Here is a 25,389-nt window from a genome sequence, read left to right as displayed (position 1 = left end):
CACCACCATTCGGTGCTGATGGAAAGCTTAACGACACCAATTATCCTCTTTAGAAGTTCAAGCTTAACTTTATTCTTTCCTCCTACGAGCTTTGGGACATCATCATTGGCGTTGGATGATGCAGATGGCAACCCTGTAACACCTTGTCTAAGCTTACAGATGAAGGGATTCAAATGCTCTATGTGCCATCATCAGGAGCGTGGAAGATAGTGTGCTGACCATGTTTTAGCATGCCTCCACAACTGCAGAAGCATGGACCTTGTTGTAGAGCCAATATGAGACCACAAATCCCTTAAGGAATTAGCATCTCAAAATCAACTTCAACAAAGAAGTTGAATGAAGGTGAAAGAGCGGAGGTGTTTCTCTCTAGAATGAAAGATCTCCGTGACTAAATGGCTGCAATTGGCATAAGTGTGCTCTCCTCACATCTCGTTCGTTGTCACACTGTCTAAGGGTATTGTCGCCTAAGTATGATAGTTTTGTTACATCTTTGAATGTTGGTGTCAGGCCTACTCCTCTCACATTCAAGAAGTTTAGCTCATTGCTTTGGGATAAGAAGATGAGGATGCAGAGTCGTAATGGTGGGGACCAAGCTTTCTCTGCTAACACAATAAGGATTTTAACTCTTCAAATCAGAAAAAGATTAAATGCTTTTATTGTAACAAGAAAGAACACATAACCAAAGAATACATGAAAAGGCAAGTTGATGAATGGCACTCTAAAGACCAAGGAAGAACGCTACAGAAATAGAGCTATTTATATTTGTTGCCATTAAAGAAGTGTGCAGTGATACGGCTAATGTTGTAGCACACAATGATTCTTAGATCATCGATAGTGTGGCTTCACAAGGATTGGTATTTCTTCCTAAAGTGTGTGGGAGATGACATCATGGTTGCAGTAGGCAATGATACAAAGTGTCCAATAAAAGGTTCACAGTATTATTTCACTTATGTCTAAAGAGAAGTCTTTTATTTTTTTCAGATAAAAAAAGAAACCTTCTTTCTATCTCGGCCACCCATCACAAACCGTTATTTGTGGGTGTAGGTTCACTTCAACAAGAATGGTGCAGTTACAATCCACACTGTTCATGCAAATGGATGTGAAGTCTGCTTTCCTCTATGGGAGCCTTGAGGATCTGGGTTCATGGTTCTTGATTTCGAAAGAAAAGTTTATAGGTAACAAAAGGCACTCTAGAAAGTCTCAAGAGAATCATTGGAAAGTAGGAATGCGAGTGTTGCGATACATCCAAGGTACTTAGGAGTCAGGCATCACCTATGTTGTGGATAAGCCCCTCAATGGCTTTAATGACTCAGATTAGGAGAGTGATTCCGACACCAAGTGCTCATCAGTAATTGGGTATTGTTTTTCTCTTAGTTCGAGATGCATTTCTTAGATCAGTAGAAAGAAACATCCACTGTTGCACTCTCGTCGCTCGACAGAGACCGAGTATAAAGCTTCATGCTTTGCATCATGTGAGGCATTGTGGCTGAGGAGGATTCTACAAGATATGGGAGTGGTGTAGAAGCCGTCTACAACGCTGCAATGTGATAACCAGAGTTGCATGGATATTGCTTGGAACCTTGTGTTTTATGCTCGCACAAAACACATTGCACAAGCTCATCACGTTCAGGGAGGTCAAGATTGTATACTGCCCAATGACACAGAATTGTGCAGACATCTTGACAAAGGCTTTTAGCAGGGATTAGATGGAGCAACATCTTCATCGACTTGACATAGTTTACCTTTGGGTGGACATTAAGGGAGGGGGGGTGGATATAATGCTCCACCCTCATATTGTATTGTCCAAGATAGCTAGTTGGCCCCCATTATGAGAAGTGGCCATGGTTTGAGCAACTCGAGTTGTTTTGTGATGAAATTTTCCTACGTGTCACTAATATATTTTCCTTTGCCCTAATGCGTGGGAATAGGTCCTTTAGCTCGTTGGCACACATGCATGTGCCTTGTAAAAGGCTTTGATGATGGTGGGCAATCAAGGTGGTCTAGAGTCCACCCATCGCATAGGCTATCGTGTAAAGGGCCGTGAAGTCTAATGGCGGACTTGAGTCTTTGACCATGGATGGCTGGACCTAGTGCTCACGAAAAACCGATCTTTATTATATTTTCATTCAAATTTCTCGACAAGAATTTAATTTGATCCTTAATAAAAGAGACAAAAATTTTACATATATATTTATAAAACCAGTTAGTAACAAGATTTTTATTAATGAGAATGGCTAGGTTTCAACCTTGTCTTTTTTATAGATCGTTGAGAAAAAAGTTTTTCATGACCACTAGTAGGACCTCAAATACAAGCTTTTTTGAACTCAACTTTTTCTTTTGGGGTACGACATGATTCTAGAATCTAGACCACACAAAACCGTGGACCGGGGCGCAACTGAGGCTGTGATTAGGCCAGCTGGAGTCGTACCAGCTTGCATGTGTGGTGCACCATGCGTGGGTTCAGACTGGAGACGATGGAGGACAAAAGTTACGAACTTCGCAAATCATGGGGGCCGGGCGCCTGCGTGTGTACGCTGTACCAGTATTCTCTACAGTGAGTCTACACACGAGTTCCGTAAGCAGTTGGCTAAGCAGTTAGTTGTGAACCGTGGCCCGTGAGTCGTGACCAGTAGTCCCGGTTGTCGCTCGGGGCGTGGGCCCTTCAGCGGCTAGCCACCTGGCTCCTACCCGTACGGATGATTCCGGTTCCTCCAAAATAAATTGCGGCGATAGAACCCCTTGTCGATGAATTGTTTTGACCAAATTGATTGGTTTTGTCGGCTAGGCGCTTACAGGCGTTAACCCGTTCCCCGGTAAAAAGGTCATCCGGGGTAACCGTTACTGCTTTATAACTGTGCCGGGAGGCAGCAGTATAATTGAAACTAGCGGCGGGTGGGTCGCAGCGCCGCGGCCGCGGTTTAGCGAAAACCGTCCAGTTTTCGTGCCGACAAAATTGAACCCGAAAAGACCTTACCGTCTGGGCTCCCGCCACTGCCAAGTGGTAATCAAGCATTCGCGCTAAGCACGCCTTTCTATGCCGGGCGGGGTCTACAAACCGCTGCCAAATACGGAGCCTCCCCAGTTTTAGCGGTGTTGTCTCAGTAAGATGGCAGTGTGTGACACCACCGCTACATGCATGATGCACCCCATTATAAGATACAACCCTTAACTCATTCCTTTGCCTTTACCACCCACATACCAGGTTAGCTTATCCCTGCCCAGTGCCCACCTTTGGAGACTGTTATCACCACACACCAGGGCACTCACTCTTTTGTGCTTCCCATCTCGCTGGATTTGAAGCTTCCAGGTTAGCTTTAATGGCTAGTCTACTTTAGTGTATTTAGCCTCTCTGCTTAGCTGCTAGCTACAGATTGAAAATTTTGGGTAAAAATTGCACGCTCTATATATCTATCTTTCATATTTGTGATGGACCCAACAACAATGAATGCTAGATTTAGGGGATTTAGGGGCCCTATTTCTCTTGAACTCTGATTTGGATCTGTTGCTGTCTCATAATGGAATGGGTTTTATCCTGCATCAGAGATTAGTGGGTGAAAACTTAAAAGCATAATCGCTTTGCCAGTAGCTGCTAACGTGCAGTGTATAATTGAGTCCTTTGAAGGGCATGCTTGTTGACCCCTTGCTTGCTTCTAATTGCAGATTCTTCAACTGGTGCATGTCTGTTTTTTACATTGAGTGAAGTAGTCTGCTGTAGAGGTGGTGTTGTGGGCTTTAACCCTTTGCGCCATCATGGATTTCCATGATGACTTTGCATCTGCTGGAACTCTGGACACAGAAAGAATGGGACTCATGGGGGATAATGATGCAGATGTTCTGCAAGATGAAGATCTTAGTGATGATGAAATTGATGTGGATGAGCTCGAGAAGCGTATGTGGAGGGATCGCATACGGCTGAAACGGATCAAAGAGCAACAGAAGTTGAAGTGCCACGGTGACAGGCCCAAGCAGAAGCAGTCACAAGAGGCAGCACGCAGAAAAAAGATGTCACGGGCACAGGATGGCATACTCAAATACATGCTGAAAATGATGGAGGTATGTAAGGCACAGGCCTTTGTGTACGGCATCATTCCGGAAAAGGGGAAACCTGTGAGTGGTGCATCTGACAACATCAGGGCATGGTGGAAAGAGAAGGTCAGGTTTGATCGCAATGGACCGGCAGCCATAGCCAAGTATCAAGCAGAGCATGGTGCATCAGGCAAGGCGGAAGGCAATGAGTCTGTGGCCTCAACACCTCACACTCTTCAAGAGCTTCAAGATACTACACTGGGGTCTCTATTATCAGCACTTATGCAGCATTGTGATCCGCCACAAAGGCGTTTCCCTCTGGAAAAGGGAGTCTCACCGCCATGGTGGCCTACCGGTGATGAGGAATGGTGGCCTAAATTGGGTCTGCAAACAGGGCAAGGGTCTCCACCCTACAAAAAGCCACATGACTTGAAGAAAGCTTGGAAAGTGGGAGTGCTAACAGCAGTAATGAAGCACATCTTTCCAGACATCTCCAAGATTCGGAAACTTGTCAGGCAGTCGAAATGCCTCCAGGACAAGATGACGGCAAAAGAGAGTGCAACATGGCTTGCAGTCTTGAACCAAGAGGAGGCCCTAGCACGCCAGCAGAACAATGTAGCAGGTGTATTGACCAGTGATGAAGCTGTAGCAGCTGGTAATGGGGGGACTTTCTCTATTAGCAGTGGAAGTGAGTATGATGTGGAGGGTTTTGATGATGCCCCAAAGCTGTGCCAAAGTGAAGGAGGTTGGAATGGGGAAACGTTAAGTTTTGACCCATTTGTCATGAAGGCTTTGAAACAGGAAGTTGATCCAGATGATGAGTTGTTTGCATACTCCGACAGGGGCTCTGTTGCCTTGCATGGTGGTGAGCCTGGAGAGCTTGGAAGAAAGAGGAAGTTGTCTGGGGATTTTTTCAGTGGTGTCTCGAAGGCCGCCTACACATGTGCATATGAGCAGTGTCCATGCTTCAAGCAGGCAAATGGGTTTTCTGACACTTCAGTCCAAAATCTGCATCAAGTAGGGTGTGTATACAGACCGGAAACAAGAAGTGGTGAAGTGCAGAAGGTGGAAGATTTCCAAGGCACACTAAATTCCATTGTTTTTGGGCATTCTTCACAGACATACTCACATGCTGAAACTATGGCAGTTTTTACTGGCATAGGAGGTGAGGGTATTGTGCAAGAAAACAGTCTCCTGGCAGGAGGAGGGCAACAACCTTCATCCGATTTTCTTACCAACTTTTGTGGGGTTTTGCAGCATTCTAGCCAAGTAAACACGGCAACCAGCAAGATCTTTGATGAGAGTCAACAGCTGGACTTGACAACAATCGGGCCTGAGTTTCAGGACAAGGGAATTGCAAGGTCTATCATTGATGAGAATGTAATTTTTGGGCCGGGGTATATAATGGGCAATAACCTGAGCACCATGGAAGGAAATCAAAAGGACATCAATAATGTTAGCAGGTTGCTAGAATGCATGGATTCAAAATCTGGTGTCGACTTTGGGCCGAGCTCTTACATTCAAAATTGCTATCCAGTGAAAGGAGACGTGGGTTCTCTCCCTCATGATGATGATGAACCAATATTGTATTATGGAGCCTAGACCTTGAATGGGTCTGCATCATTGCCTACTAAATTATTCACTTTGTCATGGTGTCAACTATCATCACACGTGATGGTCCTTAGCTACTGGTGGAATTTTTTTTTGTAGAAGGAACTACTAGAAAATACCTGGCAAGAAGGCAATTGTTTTATGCAAGAATATAAAGGGGTCACGGACTCTGAAGTACAGGAGTTATGGTTCTCAAGCTGCTACCTTGTCAGAAACTTTTTGATGTACATGGCAGTGCTTTGTAGCCAATATGATAACTATCAACTTTACTTGTGTATATGCAGGCATTCGCGTAATTCATCGGCTCGTCCAAATGCAGGTGAATGTGTGCAGAGTGTGTCATCGATTCTGCAAAGGCTTAAGGACCTAGGCTCATCATACATGGCCGGTGTATGTATTGCCCCTCCTCCTGCAAAGCTTTTGGTCTTTATGTAGGCTTATGGTTATCTTCTCCCGTCACACTGCTTGTGACAAGTAAACTTTTCGATCAGATAAAGAAGAAAGACGTTTGGATTGATCTAGTAGGTTACTATCTTGTTGCACCAGGGCTCCTTTCCCTGGCCTCACCTATTTTGGTGGCTTTAAGTCACGCTATATGTTACTTGGTAGATCAGTGTGGTTCATCAGGGGTCCATTGGCTCATCTTTTCTGCAACCTTTATGCCATTGGAAGTGTGTGTTTTTACTTATTTACAAGTGCTGGCATTACGTTTACGTCAACTTTACATGGAAAGTGTAGGGTGCATGGGTACTTGGAAGACTACATAGGGTCAAAATGGAAGAGCTTATGTGAGTCTTGTTCGGAAGTCTACATTTTTGTATGCCGCCTCTATCTTCTGTATTATGAAGTCTATGAGACCTCTGCAAACTCAGGGTCTTTACAGACAACCCAGACCCATGAAAATGGAACATCTGACCTGCCCATTGTCCAATTCCAGCCTGGACAATGGGTGGGGTATCTATTTGTAAAGACCTTCAGGGCTTGATCAGCTCCGTAAATCTCAATTACCCAACCCTTCGATGCGGAACAACTTATTAAGGAAGAAGATGGAAGATATCTACCCATTATATTTCTAGTTTGCTTCCACATTGGTTTGAAAGGGGATAGAAAGGTAGTACCTTTGAGAGTCTGGATCATGCATGATTGCCTTGTAAGTTGACCTTATTGTCATATCCCTTCCTCTTGATTACCTAATGTAGTGTCAAAATTTGCACATCTCAAGGGCATCTCGCCGTTGAAAAGCTGAATTCAGTTATATCTATGGTGCCACAAGCACAATTAGCTTGACCCTTCACACCACAGCAGGCAATGCTTTAGGTCCCTCACGCCCAAGAATAACATTGACTTCAATACACTAAAAGCTACTTACACTATTATTGTGTTTGCACCAAGTGGTGCAAGGTGGAGCCCTATCACGCGACCCTACACTAATAAGGAAAAAGAAGGAAGCTCTATTTTGGACTACATTGTTCAATGCTCTCAAACATGAGAGACAACACACCACAATTTTTTAACAACCAGAATTATGGATCTATAGCCACTCACACAGATGTCCGAACAATTTGACTCATGTCCATTCACACCTACAAAGTTGTAAAGGGTGCCTAAATGATATTAGACACTATCTACGAATCTCTACCAGACATGAGGGATAAGGTCTGTGTTGTCATCCATATCTAGGGTAAATACCTAGACCGCGTCACACACCGCTCCACACTGCCATGTGTCATCCTTGAACGTCCACACGTCTTGAGCCTAATATTTCAACTAAGGCCCATGAGAGTCCTGCAAGATGATCTTAAGGTCAAAACCTTTTGACATAATCTTCCTTCACATCTTTAAGGTGATGAATTTCCACTAGCAATCGCTCATACAACATCATACTAGGACACCCATGCATGTGAGAAGCCATGTTGATTTCACAATTGGGATATACACCACATCTATCTATTTGCTTAAGTATGACCAAACCTTAAAGGTATGTGTTTGGACTTGGAAGACACATCCAATGAGTGGAGGAATACTCATAAAAGAATTAGACACAAGTGCTAGATCCATGACAATTGACAATAAATGTGTATGATAAGACTTACATGACCCAAAAGACTCAAAGTTTGCACCTTTTCTCGAGCGAAAACAGTAAAAAAATTGGATGTATATCTTGGCAAACCATGTATGTCTTTCCAATGCGGCTTGTAACTTGCTATGAAATAGCTAACATCGAATCTTGTCAATATACATGTCAAGTGGAGCCATGTTGATAGAGCTTACACACATGATTACAATGGATGAGAGTACTTTTAAATGAGAGATTTTCACGATGAAACATCCTAATCCTTAAAATAATCACCGTCATAAGTGAAAAACACAACAAGGTGACATCCTCATAGAAATTCTCGTAGGCTTTGATACATATATATATATGCACATGTTTCATTTTCCAATTAAAGGGAAATGAATTCCAATAGGTCTCCATCCTTGGTCAAATATATGGCCATAGAAAGAGACACTACCCCCAATATTACAAAAAAAATGAACCTTTCTTGTTTTGAAAGGCAAAAAAGGAACAAGGCCAAAGCCAAATTTAAGTCAAAGAGGCTAAAAGATTACAGAAGCTGAGAGCGGAGAAAACAAAGATTTCGGGCAAAGGTCTAAATATTTCAAGGTTGAGGACCATCTCATGCACTTTGAAGGTAAAGCAAAGTGCTCAAGGAAAGCCAAGCACTTTGTATGATGGCCTAGTTGAGGTCAAACAAGTGAACCTTACAGATTTGTGCACATTGCTAAAGAATTTAAGCTGACGGAGGATGATTAGCTTATGTTAGAGGATTGTAAAAGGCAATTGCAGATTTGGGATTTAAATGATGCTCAAAGGGGTAGGACTCTATTTAGGAAGCTAGCTTTCTCTATGCTCATTGCCCTTCTAAGTTCTTTTTAAAATCTCTAAAGGATAGTCAAATGAGGGATTCTATGTTTTCTTAAAACTTATGGGAAAGGATAAAACCCCTTTGCTGTCCTATGAGGAATGCTTGTTAAGAAGTGTAGTAGCCATACAAGTTAAGCAAGAACACTCAATTCAAAGTGTAGGTAATAATAGGAAATACATAGGTGGTTAATGTTTGATTTCTATCAATGGAAAAGGGTTAATGAGAGAGAGAGAGAGAGAGAGAGAGAGAGAGAGAGAGAGAGAGAGCATATATGCATGCACATGTGTGTGTGTGTGTATGCGCGCGCGCATGTGTGCGTGCATGTGTGTACTTGTCTTAAATTGAAAGATTTTAATAACAAATTTAAATTCAAGATTATTTATGTATTATTAGTAAGCATGAAAAAGCATAACAAAAAGGAAGCGATTATTTTTATACAAACAAAAATTGAGAATGGCACAAGATTGAAGGTAGCTTGCTACCCAAACTGATTTTTTTATAAGAATGATTACCACTAGTCAAATTGATTTTGTTCTCACTAAGGTAGTCATGCATCATAGACACATGATTGGTGTTATAAATAATACCTTTTCTTCTCCGATGACACCTAGAAAACACATAAAAAGTCACTAATATTAGCTTCCTTTTGGATGGATGCAGGTAGTGGTAGCCATTCTAATTCTTATAAAAAATATCTAAGTTTTGAGAAATCAACATCATTACTTTCATTGAGGATTTGGGAAATTTAAGTACATGAACAACTCCTCCATAATTAGATGAACAATTCCATAAGCTCATCAGCATAGGTGAGTATGGACTACTACATCTTTGTCACAACAAATAGGTGCAAGGAGATCCAGGCATTCTTGTGGGATTGTCTTTGGTTAGCAAAAAGGTGTGGCATCCAATTTTGGGAAGTTCTATTGTTCTTGCAAGGAAGAAAAGTTGAAGGTTTAAGATGGATAGTCGAGTCCTCCACACTCAGTCCCTCATCTCCATCGTCTCTGTCTCCCCCAACCATCTCACCTCCAAAATAGCCGCAGATCCTACAAAGACAACACAAGGGTGGAGCATTAAGAAAATTCTTTTTCAACCACTTCTCCCAGGGTGCCCAAACAATAACTTGTCCAACTCTTTATAAATAATATGAACACCTAAACTTGAAGTACGAGTGGTAGTAGTTCACCAGCTCGAACAAATAGATGATGACCTTCCTAGCTAGCAAGATTAGCAACATCTTTTTGTAACTATAAAGGGTCCCATGTGGGTTGTAGCATCAAAGGGGTTTAAAAGTTATCATACCAAATGATCAGCCAATTGTGAGATTTGGTATATAGACACATTCTCATGAGCAACTAAGTTGTAATACGAATTCATTTTTATATGCAAATAGCATCCGATTAATACGTTGAGTTTAACATTTTTTTTGTAGGTATCAAGATCTCATGAGGACTATAGCATCTATGGGGTTGTTTCTTGGTCTACACACTGGCTTTGTGAGAACCTCGTACCAAAGAAAAAAAGAGCACTTGCCCAAAAAAGGGTAAGAAAATTTAAAAAAGGATTAATCAATAAAAAATAAGATTAGTATTAATGTTGTTAAAGTTTAGTCGTTATTTAATCATCATGTGACATACACATGGAGATTAAGAATAAGGAAAATTAAAATGTATATTCTAGATTACTGAGTAAGAGAGATTTTAATAAAATATGGAAATTCAAAACTGTAACATTAATGCATAATAGGTAGGAGAGATCTTAATAACATATGGAAATTAGCAAGATTGTAGCAACATAAGTAGTTTGAGCAAGCGGCTACCATTCTATACTCATAGAGAAAAGATATATGAGCTAAGGAAGAATACCCAAAGGTTGCGATTGTGGTTCTTGAGACACGTTTTACCATGTGGATGTGAGCATGGTTGGTTTGTTGAAAACAACTGAGATAGAGTAGGTAGTAAGGTGCATCAAATAAAAGGAGGGTAGAGTGAAGAGTGGTAATATTTTCCTACACTAAGTGCTTAATCTTTAAGAACTAATGGGTATCCAAGCTTGAAAGAGCCAATGAGGTGATAGCTCAAGTGGTGAATGTGTTTGCCTAGGTTCACTAGGTCTTGGGTTTAAAACCCCCTTGATGCTTCCTTGGCGGCATCACCTATGGGTGGATAAATAAGCACCTGCGGGCGGGTGGCTGTGGCTTTCTACAGATGGTCAAATTTGGTAACTACGGGAGGATCTTGGGCTAAAGGCCAGTTGAAAAAATTAAAAAGCTTGAAAGCATACATCTATGAGCTGGAACCACCTTTTTTAAGCAATAGCAATTTTGGACAATGAACACCTTGGACACATAATCTTGGGTGGCCACATGTAAGAAGGTGGTTGTCTTGGGTGGTGTTAAAATCCTAAGATCTCTCTAGATAATTGTTATGGCATAAATCAGGCATAAACTCATCCACCCGACCACCCCCGAGCCCAAGGGATGCACACATGAAATATAATGAAGTACATCATACCTTTACCTTGATGTCCCATACCATCAAGAGGTATAACTCCAATCCAATACCATGTATAGCTATAGTGTGAAATGGTAGGTAAGTAGATATGATCCTCTACACAAGAGAACATAACATAACCTAGCCTCAAGATAACATCAAGAGACCATAGCCTCAGCCTCCCTTGAGTGTGCCCCATGTCCCTATTATATAGGAGGGCCCTCAAGTGACTCTTGACTCTCCATTTTTCATGTGTGACCCTTGGATGCCTGACCCTAACCTTAACCCTTAAGGTTAGCCCTAACCCATGCTCCACTAGAGCTTGTTCCCATGCTCCCATGCTCACAAGCATATGCACTCATAATCTGCATATAACATACTTCTCCTCTCTCAAAACATTACACTCTTGCAATGAAAAGAAGGGAAACTACACTGAACAATATCAACCTACTGCCAAGTCGAATCCTCTATTTCCCTATCTTTCCACCTAATTTTAACCTCAGGGATTAGTCAATTACAAAGTTTTCTTTCCCTGAATTCCAGTACCTTATCAAGTTCATGTGGAACATAGGACACTTCTTCGACTTCAACGAGTTCTTGAGAAGTAACTATGTTATCCTCACCTCTTAGTTTCCCTTTCAATCTATTGATATGAAAGACTGGATGAACTCTAATATGTGGAGACAGTTTAAATTCAAACGCAACTGTGCCAATCCGATGTATAAATCGAAATGGACCACAATATCTAGGAGATAAATTCGAGCATTTTCCTATTGACAAAGTCTGAGAATCTTTAGGAATATTTAAAAGTTAGTGAATTTTAAAAATTTTAAAAAATATTTAGAGAAAATTTTAATTAAGAATAGTATTTTGCTCTTGTTTCTTTTGATTCATGCACCTTCACTCATTGTGGGTTATTAGGTATAACCCAAAAAGTGCAATTAATGGCATCCAATCATCATACCACTCTAATAGACTCTGTCCAATCATCCTACCAATCTAATGACTCTATCCAATCATCATACTAATCTAATAGAGACTCTATCCAATCTAACAGAGACTCTATCCAATCATCATACCAATCCAATAGAGATTCTATCCAATCATCAAAGGAGTACCCAAATTCCTTGTTGTCAAGAGCCTAGCAGTAGTGAGGATGCATCAATATTGAGCCAAGAAGAGAGTGATAATCTATGGCATGGACCTAGAGTTCAACTTGCTCATATGACCAAGTGGCTAGAACTCGTCACTCCATGCTAGCTACTACATAGGGACACGACTTATCGATCTAGTGAAAACCACAACATAACTAAATCTAGATCAAGGAGGCACTAATACACTCGGCTTTGGATGGAACCAATTGAGGAGACACTAATACACTTGACTTGACCACTAGGTGAATGGAACCAATTGAGGAGACACTAATACACTTGACTTGACCACTAGGTGAATGGAACCAATTGAGGAGACACTAATATACTTGACTTGATCACTAGATGAATGTAACCAATTGAGGAAACACTAATACACTTGACTTGAACACTAGGTGAATGGAACCAATTGAGGAGACACCAATAGACTTGACTTGACCACGAGGTGGATGGAACCAATCAAGGAGCACAGTAAGTCACGTATTATACTGTGCTCCTTGATTGGTTCCATCCACCTCGTGGTCAAGTCAAGTCTATTGGTGTCTCCTCAATTGGTTCCATTCACCTAGTGGTCAAGTCAAGTGTATTAGTGTTTCCTCAATTGGTTCCATTCATCTAGTGATCAAGTCAAGTATATTAGTGTCTCCTCAATTGGTTCCATTCACCTAGTGGTCAAGTCAAGTGTATTAGTGTCTCCTCAATTGGTTCCATCCAAAGCCGAGTGCATTAGTGCCTCCTTGATCTAGATTAACTTAATCTAGATCAAGGAGGCACTAATGCACTCGGCTTTGGATGGAACCAATTGAGGAGACACTAATACACTTGACTTGACCACTAGGTGAATGGAACCAATTGAGGAGACACTAATATACTTGACTTGATCACTAGATGAATGGAACCAATTGAGGAAACAGTAATACACTTGACTTGACCCACTAGGTGAAAGGAACCAATTGAGGAGACACCAATAGACTTGACTTGACCACGAGGTGGATGGAACCAATCAAGGAGCACAGTATAATACGCTTGACTTAACCACTAGATGGATGGAACCAATTGAGGAGGCACACGGACCGAACATTGAAATAATAGTTACCAATCCATATTATTTCAAAGGAACCTCAAGTTTTGTATTATCAGATATGCAACAAGAAATCCTACACCCAATACTATTCTGATTATGATTGGGGTTATACCATAGTCTCTTGCCCAATACTATTCAACTATGATTGGGACTACCATGTCAATAAATTTTCTTACCCCAGGTGAATCCATCGAGAATAATCGCACTTAGGGAAAGATATGAGAGAAGAAACTTCTAGTTCAATTTCTCTACCTCTTGAAACTATCACATGAGACATGAAGAAACTATTCATGTTTATACCACTTTGTCCACTGAACCAAATCCTTTGCTAAACTAGGGGCAAGAAGCTAAAAATAACACTAGAATTTGGAGGTGGAGCTCAATGTAGAAGATAAGTTATATAAAATCTAGCTTGAATAGCTCCTAGAGCACCACTGGCAAGGAGTATCTCAGGTACCACATATAGATCCCAATGTAACAAGCCATGGAAATCAAAGCTTGGATAATCTGCACTCGGATGGATGTTAATCGATTTGGGGTTAATAAGAAAAGTGCATTCATATGGCATTCATATGGGAGTAGCAATAAGAAAAACGCTCTCTATGGGGTTAATAAGGAAAGCGCTCTCTATGGCATTCATATGGGAGTAGCAATAAGTGTCATGAAAAGGCACTATAAAAGTTATAATATTATGAGAAAAGTTAGCCATGACGAACCTTTTACTAGTTAGTTTTTAAGTTTTTTTTTTCGTACACACCCGGGGCCCACTCAAGTGGGTGGAGCCGATTTTCCCTTCCAACAATTAGCCAATTATTATGGTCGGGCAAGGGCCACATACCATCGGGCAAGATCCACGAATTAGGCATCCCCCATGACCACCGCGATGAGTCGAGCGCTGGAACAGCGGAGGGGTCTCGTATGGACACCCAAATGTGAATAAGCGCCAAATGTATATAAGACATTTTCTCATAATGCAAAGGACAATCTTCTTTGTGCTAAGTGAACAAAGACGAGGTGGATGTTTATCGGTTGAACAAAGACAAGGTGGATGTTCATCACTTTATCAACTTCGACCTCTAAAACAAGTAAGAGAAGGCGACTAATGAGGGTAGACAAGGGTGAATCACTAGTCCTTATCCAAGATGGGTCATATGAAGGGACTATAGAGATAGGGTCACAAGATTTAGCCAGAATAAGATCTCGATACAAAAATCCCCTAAATAGACGGCCCCGCAAAAAGGCGAATGACCCCAAAGAACTTTAGAGAATATCCCAACACTAAAAAAGAGATCGAAAAATTAAAAACTACAAAGGCTTAATTAGAGAAGCCCAAGGGAAGTTCGAGCACAAACTAAGGAGTAGTAAGGCTATTGAAACAGTGTACCTCCATGAGAGGGTTACAAAAAACAAAAAATTGGATATTCTAGAGCTAATTTTAGAACAAGAGGAGGAGACACAATTTAGCTCCAATGAAGGATAAAGAGATGACCTCATGAATAGAATGTTTAAAACAAGGGATGAAGTTTATACACCTAGATCACAAAATGGTATAGAACACCTAGTTGGGGAAAGTGAGATAGCATGCGGATCATGGGATGTAGCCAGTTAATGTCATTTTTATCGTCAGAGGTGAAAATGCTAATTGGTCTCTTGCTTCCTAGCAATCTTGTCCTTTGGAGGGATGTGAAAGAACGGGTAGAGGAAATTTCGAAACCACGTGCTAAATCGTGAAATGAACTAGAGGTCAATGTCTCATAGCCTTTGAGAGAGGATAGTAAAGCTCCTAAATTCATCAGATTCCAGTCAATCAATTGGGATATTACTATGAAAATGATGACCATAATAGAGATCAGACAATTGTGATCCTAGATGGTGGAGCAGGAGTGAGCACCATTTTGAAAAAATGTTAAGAAAAATGAAAAAATAATGTTTTACAACGAATGGATCTTGTCATAAAGATGGCCACAAAGTAAGGCCCAAGGGAGTCTTGTATAATGGCTCAAACTGAAAATCTTTTCATTCCGATATCATCACACTTCCATAGTGATGAATTTCTTGCGCTAACCAAATTTGTATGATGTTATACTTGGCACACCTTTCATGTGGGAGGCTTGGTTGGTGCATGATTGAGACCAAGTCTATTTACGAAAGGACGCCCAAGTTCTAAAGATAGACCTACAAACATGGAAGACTCGACCGCTGATAGAACATAACCTCTTTGAAAATGAATCGGTAACAACTGATCAAACCACTTCAATACAAGTGTACCAACCAAAAACTGTTCTCTCTCCTCTAGATTTTAGTAAAAGTTGGATGCGCGTGTTTCAACAATTGATGTACTCCAGTTGATGTACAAAGTACATTGATTTGGACTTAACGAAGCAAGGTTCTTTGACTACTGTCCTTATGATAAGAATTGGGAATGTTGCAAACGTTTCAGAATCAAAGTTGTCAACAACTCAGATAGCGCAGCATTATCAAAAGGGAAGCGCATCAACCGACTAATGGCCAAGATACGTCGAAGCTACAAAGGTGCATGAAGAGTTTTCCCCACGAATCAAAGTAAGGAATTAGAGAAAGTCACTATCCTTGGTAAGACACAAGAGAGACCCCAATCTCTAGAGAAGGTTGAGCCTCAGCTTTCTAGATCGAAAAGGCCAAGGAGAAATAGAACCTTGGCCAAAGCTGCCCAAGAAGCAAAGAGGATTTTGGCCCAAACCGAGGCAAAAGAAGATGATGGGATGGACCTAAGATCAGTCCCTGAACACTATAAATCGAATAGAGTGGTCGAGGCAAAAGAAGATGATGGGATGGACCTAAGATCAGTCCCTAAACACTATAAATCATCTAGAGTGGTTGACCAAACAATGGTTTGCCTCAAAGCCCAACGATCTAAGGAGGATCATATGACGGACCCACGGAGATCGAGGAAGGAGCCCAAACCAATGTTCATCGCTAAAGATCTAACCTCGGATGAGGAAAGGAAGTTGGTGGATTTGTTAAAAGAGTTTAAGGATTGCTTTGCGTGGAAATGCACAGACATAGGGAGTACCGCCTAAGGTGGTGCAACACACAATCCCTATTATTGAAGAATCAAGACCAAGGCAAAGATCTTACCAAATGGATCCCAAGTATTCAGCCATTGTATAAGAAGAGAGATTGACAAACTTATTGCTGCAGGATTGCACAAGAAAAGATTGGCAAACTTATTGCTGCATGATTCATTTATGAAATCAAGCATACTACTAATTGGGTATCACCCATTGTCATTGTGCTGAAGAAGAGTGGAAAGCTATTACGACTCTGGTTATCGCACTCGCACTAACACGGTACGGCGGTCTATTCGGTGGAGTACTACCAGGAATCAGATCAATGGCATGATCTTCTGGCCTCTCAAGAGGAAGTTCTCCTGGCAATGACTCGGAAAAACAATCTTGAAACCCACATAAGAAATCAGTCCTGTCCTTATCTAACATAGACAAATTAGACTTAGACTCATCATCCTGTGCATCCTTTACATAAATCAAGTACGCGGAAAGATGCTTTTTCATTACTGATGAAATCGCCGAAGCGGATACAATAGGAACAGATTCCCCTTTGAGTTTTACATCCAATACATGTTCTTTCCCTCTATGAGTCAAAGTAATTTTTCTATTGTAAGTATCCACCACCGCATGTACCCTGTGGCACCATGGCATCCCCAACAAAACATCACTGCCATCAAGTGGCATGATAAAGAACTCTTCGCTGTCCACATAACCCTGCAAATGAAGCCGAAGCTTCCCAATGATAGGAGTAACGGGTTCTGCATACCCTGGACAAGCCATATTAGCCTCATGTAACGGCCCCATCTCCTCTGCGCGAATCCCCAATCGACCAGCCAAATCTGGTGAAATGAAGTTGGCTCTAGCACCTGTGTCAAAGAAGATCAAGGCATTCTGATCTCTCACTTTGCCCCATGCCCTGCACAACTCTGTTGCTTCACCACCTGGCTGTTCCCCCACAAGATCAGGAACTAAGCCTGCAGAAGGTTTTGGTTTCTTTGACTTGGGCTCTCCTTTATTGTCAGAGTCCTTTTGGGACAATTAAATGACATATGAACCTCTTCAGTACAGTAAAAACACTTATGAGCATCTCTCAAAGCCTGTCTTTTCTCGGAAGTCCTCTTAGGCATTGGCAACTTCTTATACTTCGTCTCTGAAGACCCTTTAGCATCACGAGAAGCATGCCCAGATTTTTCAGCTTTCTTGCTCAAGTGCTTACTGCCTTTAAACCCAGATGAACCACCAGTGAGTAACGCATTAGCTGTCATAGCATTTTCAATCATCTGTGACATGTTCATTACTCGTCTTGATACAATAATCTCGTACCTCCTTGGACAGCCCACAACAATACTTCTCGACCTGCTCAGATAGTGGCACCGCACGATAAGAAGTCACTGGGAGTAAAGCTTCCCAAAACTTCTTGTTATAATCCTCCAAATTAGCACACTTTGAAGCATCCAATTTGTGCCATGCGGTCATAACATCCACCTCAAATGTAGATGTGAGCCATACGGAAGAGAAAACCTGTTTAAATTGGACCCATGTAGTGGGTGCTATGCCCTGCAAAAGAAGAGTAGACCACCACTGCAAAGCATTGCCCTTGAGAAAAGTGGCAGCTTTCCTCACCTTAGAGGACTCTGTGTAATTCCCACCAGAAAAAGCAGCATCAAACTACTGTAAAAAGGTAAGTGCTTTAAGTTTATCTTTGGCCCCACTGAATGTATCAAACTTCACTGCAGCTCCCCCTTCCTTGTAATCCTTCGCCTTTCCCATAGGCGTTAGATTATCATATGGAAGTGGCTTCGCAAGATTGCTGCCCCAACATTCATGCCCATCATTGGGTCAACATTTCCCATTCCCACACCAGGCATACCATACATTCCAGCCATGTTTCCAAACATTCCATTATGCATACCTGGCTGCATGCCACCAAACATATTGCCTTGCATTCCAGGTTGCATGCCCCCAAACATATTTCCTTGCATACCGGACTGCATACCACCATACATATTCCCCTGCATACCAGGCTGAAAATTAGCTCCAAAAGGCCCGTGCATACCCATGCCTCCCTGAGGATAACCCCCAGTCATAGATTGGAACACCGAGCCACCACCAAAATAACCTGGATGCATATTCTGCTGAGGAATAGGTGGCTGTTCAAAGAAGGAACTCTGTGAGTTTGCTCCATAAGCATGCTGCATGTTCAGAAACTGGCCAAAAGATGGTTCCTGTGGGATGGCACCACTGACCCTGAGGAAGATTCTTAGAACAAACCTTCTTCTTCTTTTTCTTGGGCTCTGTGCGGGATCTCATAAATTCAGCAAATCTCTCACTCTGTGTGAGCTGCATAAATACATCCATAACACCAGCCAAACGATCTTTGAACCGAGCATCATCATCCTCTTTACCAAGTACATCTTTTGGCTGTGTTACATCCTCATAAGGCTCAACATCTGCAGCCTGTTCTCCTGCATGAATATCCTCAGATACATCTCTCTCAGGAGAAGTCTCTTGCTCTTCTTCTTCATGATAGAAGTACTCATCCTCTGTATCAAACATGTTTGCTGAATTTTCAGCGATGGCTTTCTTCGAGGCAACCACGAGCTCAACCCCTTTAGAAAGTTGATGATTGGTCCCGGCAATGGAACCTTGAAACCGGCCTCTGATAGAAACCAGAGTGCGGTAGACTAGCAGTCACCCGTCCACTTGTAGTCTAGATATGAAAACATAAAAGATTGGGGCTAGAGTGCCCAAATCTGAAAACAAAGTGACACCTGTTGGCCCCAAAGCTTGGCGCCCCTTGCGGTATTTCTTTATTCAATTTTCAAAAGTATGAAAGGCTGAGTACAACAAAAATCAGCCAAGAGATTACACCTGTATGTCCAATCTGACAGCCCACAATCCCTCTTAGCACAGAGGATTCTTGCGCACAGATCTGTGTCTCAAAGTAACACACTGTGCTTCCCTCTGATCAGCCAAGACCACTAAGCAGGGCAGCCATGAGCATACATCTGGCATAACTCAAGCACATGATTCAACATCTCAGCTCATACATACATGTACTGTTCAACCTCTGTCTCAACCCTTGTCAATCTGCCATACCCCTCCTCTCACAAGGGGCCAGATAACTCAAATCTGCAACAGACATCAAGCAGTAGAAAGAGAGATAGATGAACAGATGCGGAGCTTACCAAAATCAGCCCGTGAATCTGCACTGGAGGAAGCAACGGTACCAATCTGTACTTACAGGCACTTGTTTCCACAACCCTGCTTCACACGTGTGTATGTACTTGTCTGTACCCTCCTCCTTGTGTCCACCTCAATGTTGTACCTGCCTGTACAGTCCTGAAAAACTGCCCTGTACCAATCTGTACTGCCTCGGGATACGTGCCAAAAGCTGTCCTTGCATACGCCGCCTGCAGCCAGCACTTGTACACGCCTGTATCTGCGCAGCCAGATCTGTCCAGAGCCTGTCTAGCACCGCCAGCAGCAGTACTGTTGTACCTGAACTGTCCGTACACCGTACGGCAGTCGTACAGTGCTGTACCTGTAGTTGTACCTGTCTGCACAGCCTGTACCAGCAACTGTAGCAGTCTGTTACAGCCGCCTCTGTTCCACAGCTCAACGCCACCTCTGTCCTCAGCAGTACCTGCTGTCGTACAGACTTGTACGGCTGCTGTACGGCCTGCTCCAGCACACAGAAATCAGTAGCAGAATTCCCAACCAGCAGTCGAGGGAACTAGCATGTACCTCCACGTTTTCCAAAAGCTAGAGAGAGAGAGGGGAGAGAGAAGCACACACTCCAAAAGTGGAGTGGCCCCCTCCCCATAATAATCCTAGGGCCCCCCACTTTAAAATTTATTAAAGCCCCTAGGGGCCACTAAGGCCTAGGGGCAACTTTAATAAATCATTAAAAGTTTAATGTTCTAGTTCCCCCCTTCACACCTAGGGATGTCCACACATCTTTAACTCTGTCCGGGCACCCCCCATGTGAATCATTCAATATTCTGACTCAGCAATCACCATGCCCACACTTGTGCTGTTCCATTTTCACGGGGCCATGACACTTGCATACCTCATGCACTGACAGAAGATGAAAACCCAGAGCAGGGACATAAAGAACACGGGAAGCATGCTTGCCCCCCTTGCCGTCGGGAATAATCTCCATCCGGCCCTCACTATGTATCGGAATAGTGGAGTTATCGTCAATAAAGATGCAACCCGACTGCCGTTTCAGATCTAGAAAGAAGTTAGGGGATGGAGTCATGTGCCTGGAAGCACCACTGTCAAGAATCCATTCCCAGGTATCCTTTGCAGTGAAGCCAACTGCCTCCTCGCTCGAAGATGATGAAGCATCGGAGTCCACCATCTCTAAGTGCCTTAGTGCACAAATGCCGGAGTCTTTGCAGCTAAGGCTGAGGAATCGGCACTCTTCCCTGTCCGCTTAGGGCACTTCCTCCAATAGTGGTCTTTCTCGCCACAATCATTACAAGATCTTTCGGCCTTCAGCTTCTCTCGTTCTGAATGAGGCTTCTTCTCAGAAGACTTCTCCGGTGAGGCCTTCCCTTTGCCCTTGTTGTTATTCCGGCCTTTCGATCGTTGGCCAGTTAAGGCCTCCGAGCCTCCGCTGTGAGGAGGGTTCGTGAAACGTTCCTCCTGGTCCAAGACCATTGGCACAAGCTCCTCCCAGGTTATGGTGCTGAGCCTACCACTCGTAATCAACGAGGAATAGAAAGCAAAATACTGAGCCGGCAAATGGGAAAGCAAAGTGATGGCCATATCTTCATATGATATCTCTTTCCCAGCTTGTAGGACTTCCTGCTGAAGGGCCTGCAGCTTGTTGATGTGTTCCCGCAGCGTCGAGGACTTTGCACGGTTCATAACCCGCATTTGCAGTTCCAAGGAGATCTGTTTCATGGGTGATACCCTGTTATACAAAGAGGCCAAGTGCTCCCAAATGCCTCTCGCCAGCGTCATGTGCTTTACATGATTGATCACTTGTGGTGTGCAGTTGAGGAAAATAAACGACCGGACCCTAGCGTTGACACAATCCCACATGTGTGCCTGTGCCTCTCGGTCCTTCCTCATCGACAGTAACTCCCCTTCCTCTGCTTCCGGCCATGGAACCCCGATGATGATAAAATCAGCAAGGTCATATGACTCCAGCACCGACTTCATCATGACCTTCCAGATGCCGTAATTGGACCCGTCCAACTGACGATCCACTGGGAACGTGGGGAGAGTCGGAATCTTCACGTGCTTTTCAGCCATCTCTAGTAAATCTGCCATTGCGGGGAGTAACCTGAAAGGGTGGGTGGGTGGGAAAAAAATCTGAAAACTTGCAAGTGGCTGTCCAGCACCTTAGCCCGCCTTCCTCTTGCACCTTCTCTTCCCGTACAGTCCAAAATAGTCCACCAATCAGCAGCCTAACGCTCCCCCCTCTTGCTCAGAAAAACTCCCAAGATCTATCTCGAGCCTAGGGCTCTGATACCATGTCAGAATATGCAGCGGAAATGATAACCAAACTTGGGTAGACAAGAGCAAGTAGAATGCAGAAAATAGACAGCACAAGAAACACTGAGAGATAGGTGTGTAAACTCTTCTCTATACACATCCTGAGAAAACTGAATGAGGAAGTGGTGGGGGCAAGGGGCCTATTTATATGCCCCTATGAGAGCAGTCGGCCAGCACTGAAGGCCTCCACGACTGCATATGCAGTCGGCCAGCATAGAAAATGTCCACGACTGCATGTACCCAGTCGGCTAGCAGTCCAGAAGCCCACGCATGACCTATGTGCAGTTGGCCAGCCACCCATAGGACTGCAGTTGGGACAGTCGGCCAGCCCTGAAGTGCTCCTGCCAACCTCTGCCATCCCTCCCCACCACTAGAAAAAATGGGAAAAAATAGGGAAAAATACGGGGAGTGAGGAAAAATGATAAAACACCTTATACAGGGCGGGCACACCCACAACAGAGGCCCTGGTTTATAAATATAGACAGGAGATGACTTCTAACAGATCCATGCTGTGTCCCATACTCCCCATATAAAGGTGCTCTAGCCTTGTGTTCATCTCAGAACCCTGAAGAGAAGCCCTTGCTTGAGCACATGGCCTGGGCAGCCCACAAGACAAGGAAAACTCAAGGAGACTTTCATTTGTGCTTGTGCAAATCGTCAAGTTTAAGTGCTGAATTTGTGCTCTGATCAAGTTAATGATTCTACTCTAAGTCTTCTACATGCTACTCTCTCTCTCTCTCTCTCTCTCTCTCATATATGTAAATACATACATACAATCTATATATTGTCACATGTGGAAGCTCTGGGAGTCGTCTTTCAACCTAGACACCATCTTGGAAGAACCTGATACAAAACGCAAGCGAGAGATGGAGAGAAGAGAGAGACATTATATTCATAATGTACAAAAAGTACCACTCTTGGCCAGCCTTGGGCTGCCATCAAAAGGTGGTAAAGACCTAGTCTGCAATCTAGTCTATTGACCCTACTCCCTAATGAAGTGAGTAAACAATGAGCAATTGATGCCTTATATAGGCCATGGAACACCTCATGGACTGGCTGACCTGCTGTCGGCCAGCTTCCTGGACAAATATTCACTTTTTGCTGCAGCCCACAGGAACATCCTCCTTTCATGCGCTGGCCGACAGCCTCTTGAGTCCTCCACAAGGCTTCCCTGCTCATACAAGCTTCACCATCTCCTATATTTGGTTCTAATCTTGTTCTTTATCTGTTGCCCTTCAAGGATCAGCCCTGGGATTAGCATAGCATGTACATGTGCATACACATGACATATATATACATATATATATTTGGGACCCAATACGGTGCTCTCTCTCCTGTCTCTCTGTCATGCGCACACATGGACATGGCTGATTATCCAAGGCTAATCCCTGATTTGCAGCAGATAGACATTAGGATTAGGGTTCTAGAGGCCCAGTTGAAGCCCAGATGGACAAGACTGAAGTCAGGATGATGGACAGCAGCTCCAAAATGAAGTCGGCAGCATGCTCATATAAATATGTGTCCTCTGGAACTGGCCGACAGCCCGTTGATTGTTCCATGGGAATCTTAGGGGCCTATATAAGGCTAGGCCATGGATTTAGTTATTCATCTGATCCCTTTCATGGGGCAGGTCATGAACAGGACCCTTGAGGTCTAGAGTAGGTCTTTAGTCTCCTTTTGGAAGGCCAAAGTCTCCTTTTGGATAGGACCCTTGAGGTCTAGAGTAGGTCTATCGTCTCCTTATGTGTCCTCTGGAACTGGCCGACAGCCACAGCCGGTTGGTTCACGGGCATCTTAGGGGCCTATATAAGGCTAGGCCATGGATTTAGTTATTCATCTGATCCCTTCATGGGGCAGGTCATGGATAGGACCCTTGATGTTGATCTATAGTCTCCTTTTGGAAGGCAAAGGGCCACAGACTTTTGTACAAGACTATTACATCTCTTTTTACAATATGATATACTGAGAACACAGCTATCTCTCTCTCTTCTCTCCGTCTTTGTTGGTGACTAGCATCAAGAGTTCCTATGTAGTACTTAGGGCTGAGAAGATTCCCAGAGCTTTCACATGTCACTCTCTCTCTTTCATTTGTGCTTATGCAAATTGTCAAGTTTGAATGCTGAATTTGTGCTCTAATCAATTAACAATTCTACTCCGAGTCTTCTACTCTCTCTCTCTCTCTCTCTCTCTCTCTCACACACACACACACACGTGTGTGTGTGTGTGTGTGTGTGTGTGTGTGTGTAGCTAGTGAAGTTATGCATAATTTTTTTCTTGTTGTGGGAGGCAGTGTTTTGGGATTTCTGGCATAAGCACAATGGTGAGTTGTGGGTGCAATTCCAACTGCCCATGCGGGTCTCATTGCCCTTGCGGTGGTGGCTGCAGGTGCAAAGCCAGTGAACCCGGAGGGGCTCCGTCGGTGATTGCTTATTGCAAGTGCGGAGACAAGTGCAGTTGCGGGCAGTGCACTTGCAGCAAGGTTGCGGATGCCACGAGGGGCTTGGCGTATTGCAAGTGCGGAGAAAACTGTAAGTGCTCACAATGCACATACCCTCGTGCCGCATTTGCGGCCACAGCCTAATTAGAAGCATCACGTCCTCTGCATAAACTCCCAAATAGCATCTTCTTTCCTATTACTATGTCCAGGAATGTCTTCTTTCCCAAATAGCATCTTCTTTCCCAAAGTGTGTGTGTGTGTGTGTGTGTGTGTGTGTGTGTGTGTGTGAAGAGAGATTCTAAATTCAGGAATGCTCAAGGTCTATATTTAAATGTGCTTTGAAATGCAAAACCCAACTCAAAGAGAATAATATGGCTTGACAACTCACTGACCAACAGTATCAAAACCCTTTTCCAGACATGGTTTGGAAAGTTACATGACAAAACAGAAAGCGTAGATCATTCTTCAATTCCTCTTGTCTGAAGCCAGCTTCTGAGATAACTTGCTCGGATAGAGGAGTGCACATACTCATGGACATCGAGGACTTTCAGGCGACGCAAAGGACTCAGACCTGTGCTCTCCAAGGCCAATCCTTCATCATCATCAGCTCCTGCAAAAGAATCAAACCCATTTCACTACTAAAGCAGCTAGTTTTTCATTTTCATGTTGTGTTGACATCAGGTTTATTCATGAGTCACATGCTACATCTTTACCGTCCCATAGACCCTCTAGGTCTTTCGTAGGCGTTAATAACATATCTCTCTCTCTCTCTCTCTCTCATGGAGGGGATGTAGGATAGCCCCAGGGGCATGCCAGGGGCAGCCCACAGTCCATGAAGCAATTATTGGGCTGTAGGGCAGGTGTGAGGCAGCCCATACAGGCTGCCCAGCCTCAGGGTACTTGCAAAATCAGTGCCCAGCCCATCTAGAATTAGGCACAGGATGCCCAGCCATCTAGCAAATGATGCGCAGCTGTTTATGTGATTTTTCCAGCATTTAATGCTGATTTACAGTCGTGGGCAGAAAAGGGAATTGGCCGACTGCAGTGTAGCTGGCCGACTGCTCATCCTGTAGTAGTATAAATAGAGGAGCCCACAATCCCTT

At 43.3% G+C, this 25,389-nt stretch overlaps 2 protein-coding genes across 4 annotated transcripts in view; one reads left to right on the top strand and one right to left on the bottom strand.

The window, feature by feature from the left end:
• Nucleotides 1–3,155: 3,155 nt before the first annotated feature.
• LOC147640084 (ETHYLENE INSENSITIVE 3-like 1 protein) lies at nucleotides 3,156–6,308 on the top strand. 2 transcript variants are annotated; one of them, XM_086776874.1, is made up of 2 exons: nucleotides 3,156–3,307; nucleotides 3,661–6,308. In XM_086776874.1, the coding sequence occupies exon 2, from the start codon at nucleotides 3,751–3,753 to the stop codon at nucleotides 5,626–5,628; it is 1,878 nt and encodes a 625-aa protein (XP_086633000.1). In that variant the 5' UTR covers nucleotides 3,156–3,307; nucleotides 3,661–3,750; the 3' UTR covers nucleotides 5,629–6,308. The 2 variants fall into 2 exon arrangements, with proteins under 2 accessions (XP_086633000.1, XP_086633010.1); XM_086776884.1 differs by having other exon boundaries at nucleotides 3,176–5,191; nucleotides 5,284–5,421.
• A 2,965-nt stretch (nucleotides 6,309–9,273) lies between these two features.
• LOC147640083 (uncharacterized) overlaps nucleotides 9,274–25,389 on the bottom strand; it is a 29,514-nt gene continuing 13,398 nt past the window's right edge. The window contains exon 2 of one of the 2 annotated variants that reach the window (XM_086776861.1): nucleotides 9,274–9,610. In XM_086776861.1, coding sequence (XP_086632987.1) covers nucleotides 9,546–9,610 — 65 coding nt within the window. In that variant the 3' untranslated portion in view covers nucleotides 9,274–9,545. Of the gene's footprint in view, nucleotides 9,611–24,589; nucleotides 24,897–25,389 lie in introns of those variants that run through there. The other variant, XM_086776850.1, reaches the window with a different exon arrangement.

Source organism: Cibotium barometz, chromosome 3 (assembly GCF_041138505.1).
Source record: "Cibotium barometz isolate CiBa-2024 chromosome 3, ASM4113850v1, whole genome shotgun sequence".
Classification (NCBI taxonomy): domain Eukaryota; kingdom Viridiplantae; phylum Streptophyta; class Polypodiopsida; order Cyatheales; family Cibotiaceae; genus Cibotium; species Cibotium barometz.
This window is presented reverse-complemented; position numbering and strand designations above follow the sequence as displayed.

Excerpts from the sequence above, each read along its gene's own strand:
- LOC147640084 (XM_086776874.1), top strand. The coding sequence starts at position 3,751 with ATGGATTTCCATGATGACTTTGCATCTGCTGGAACTCTGGACACAGAA.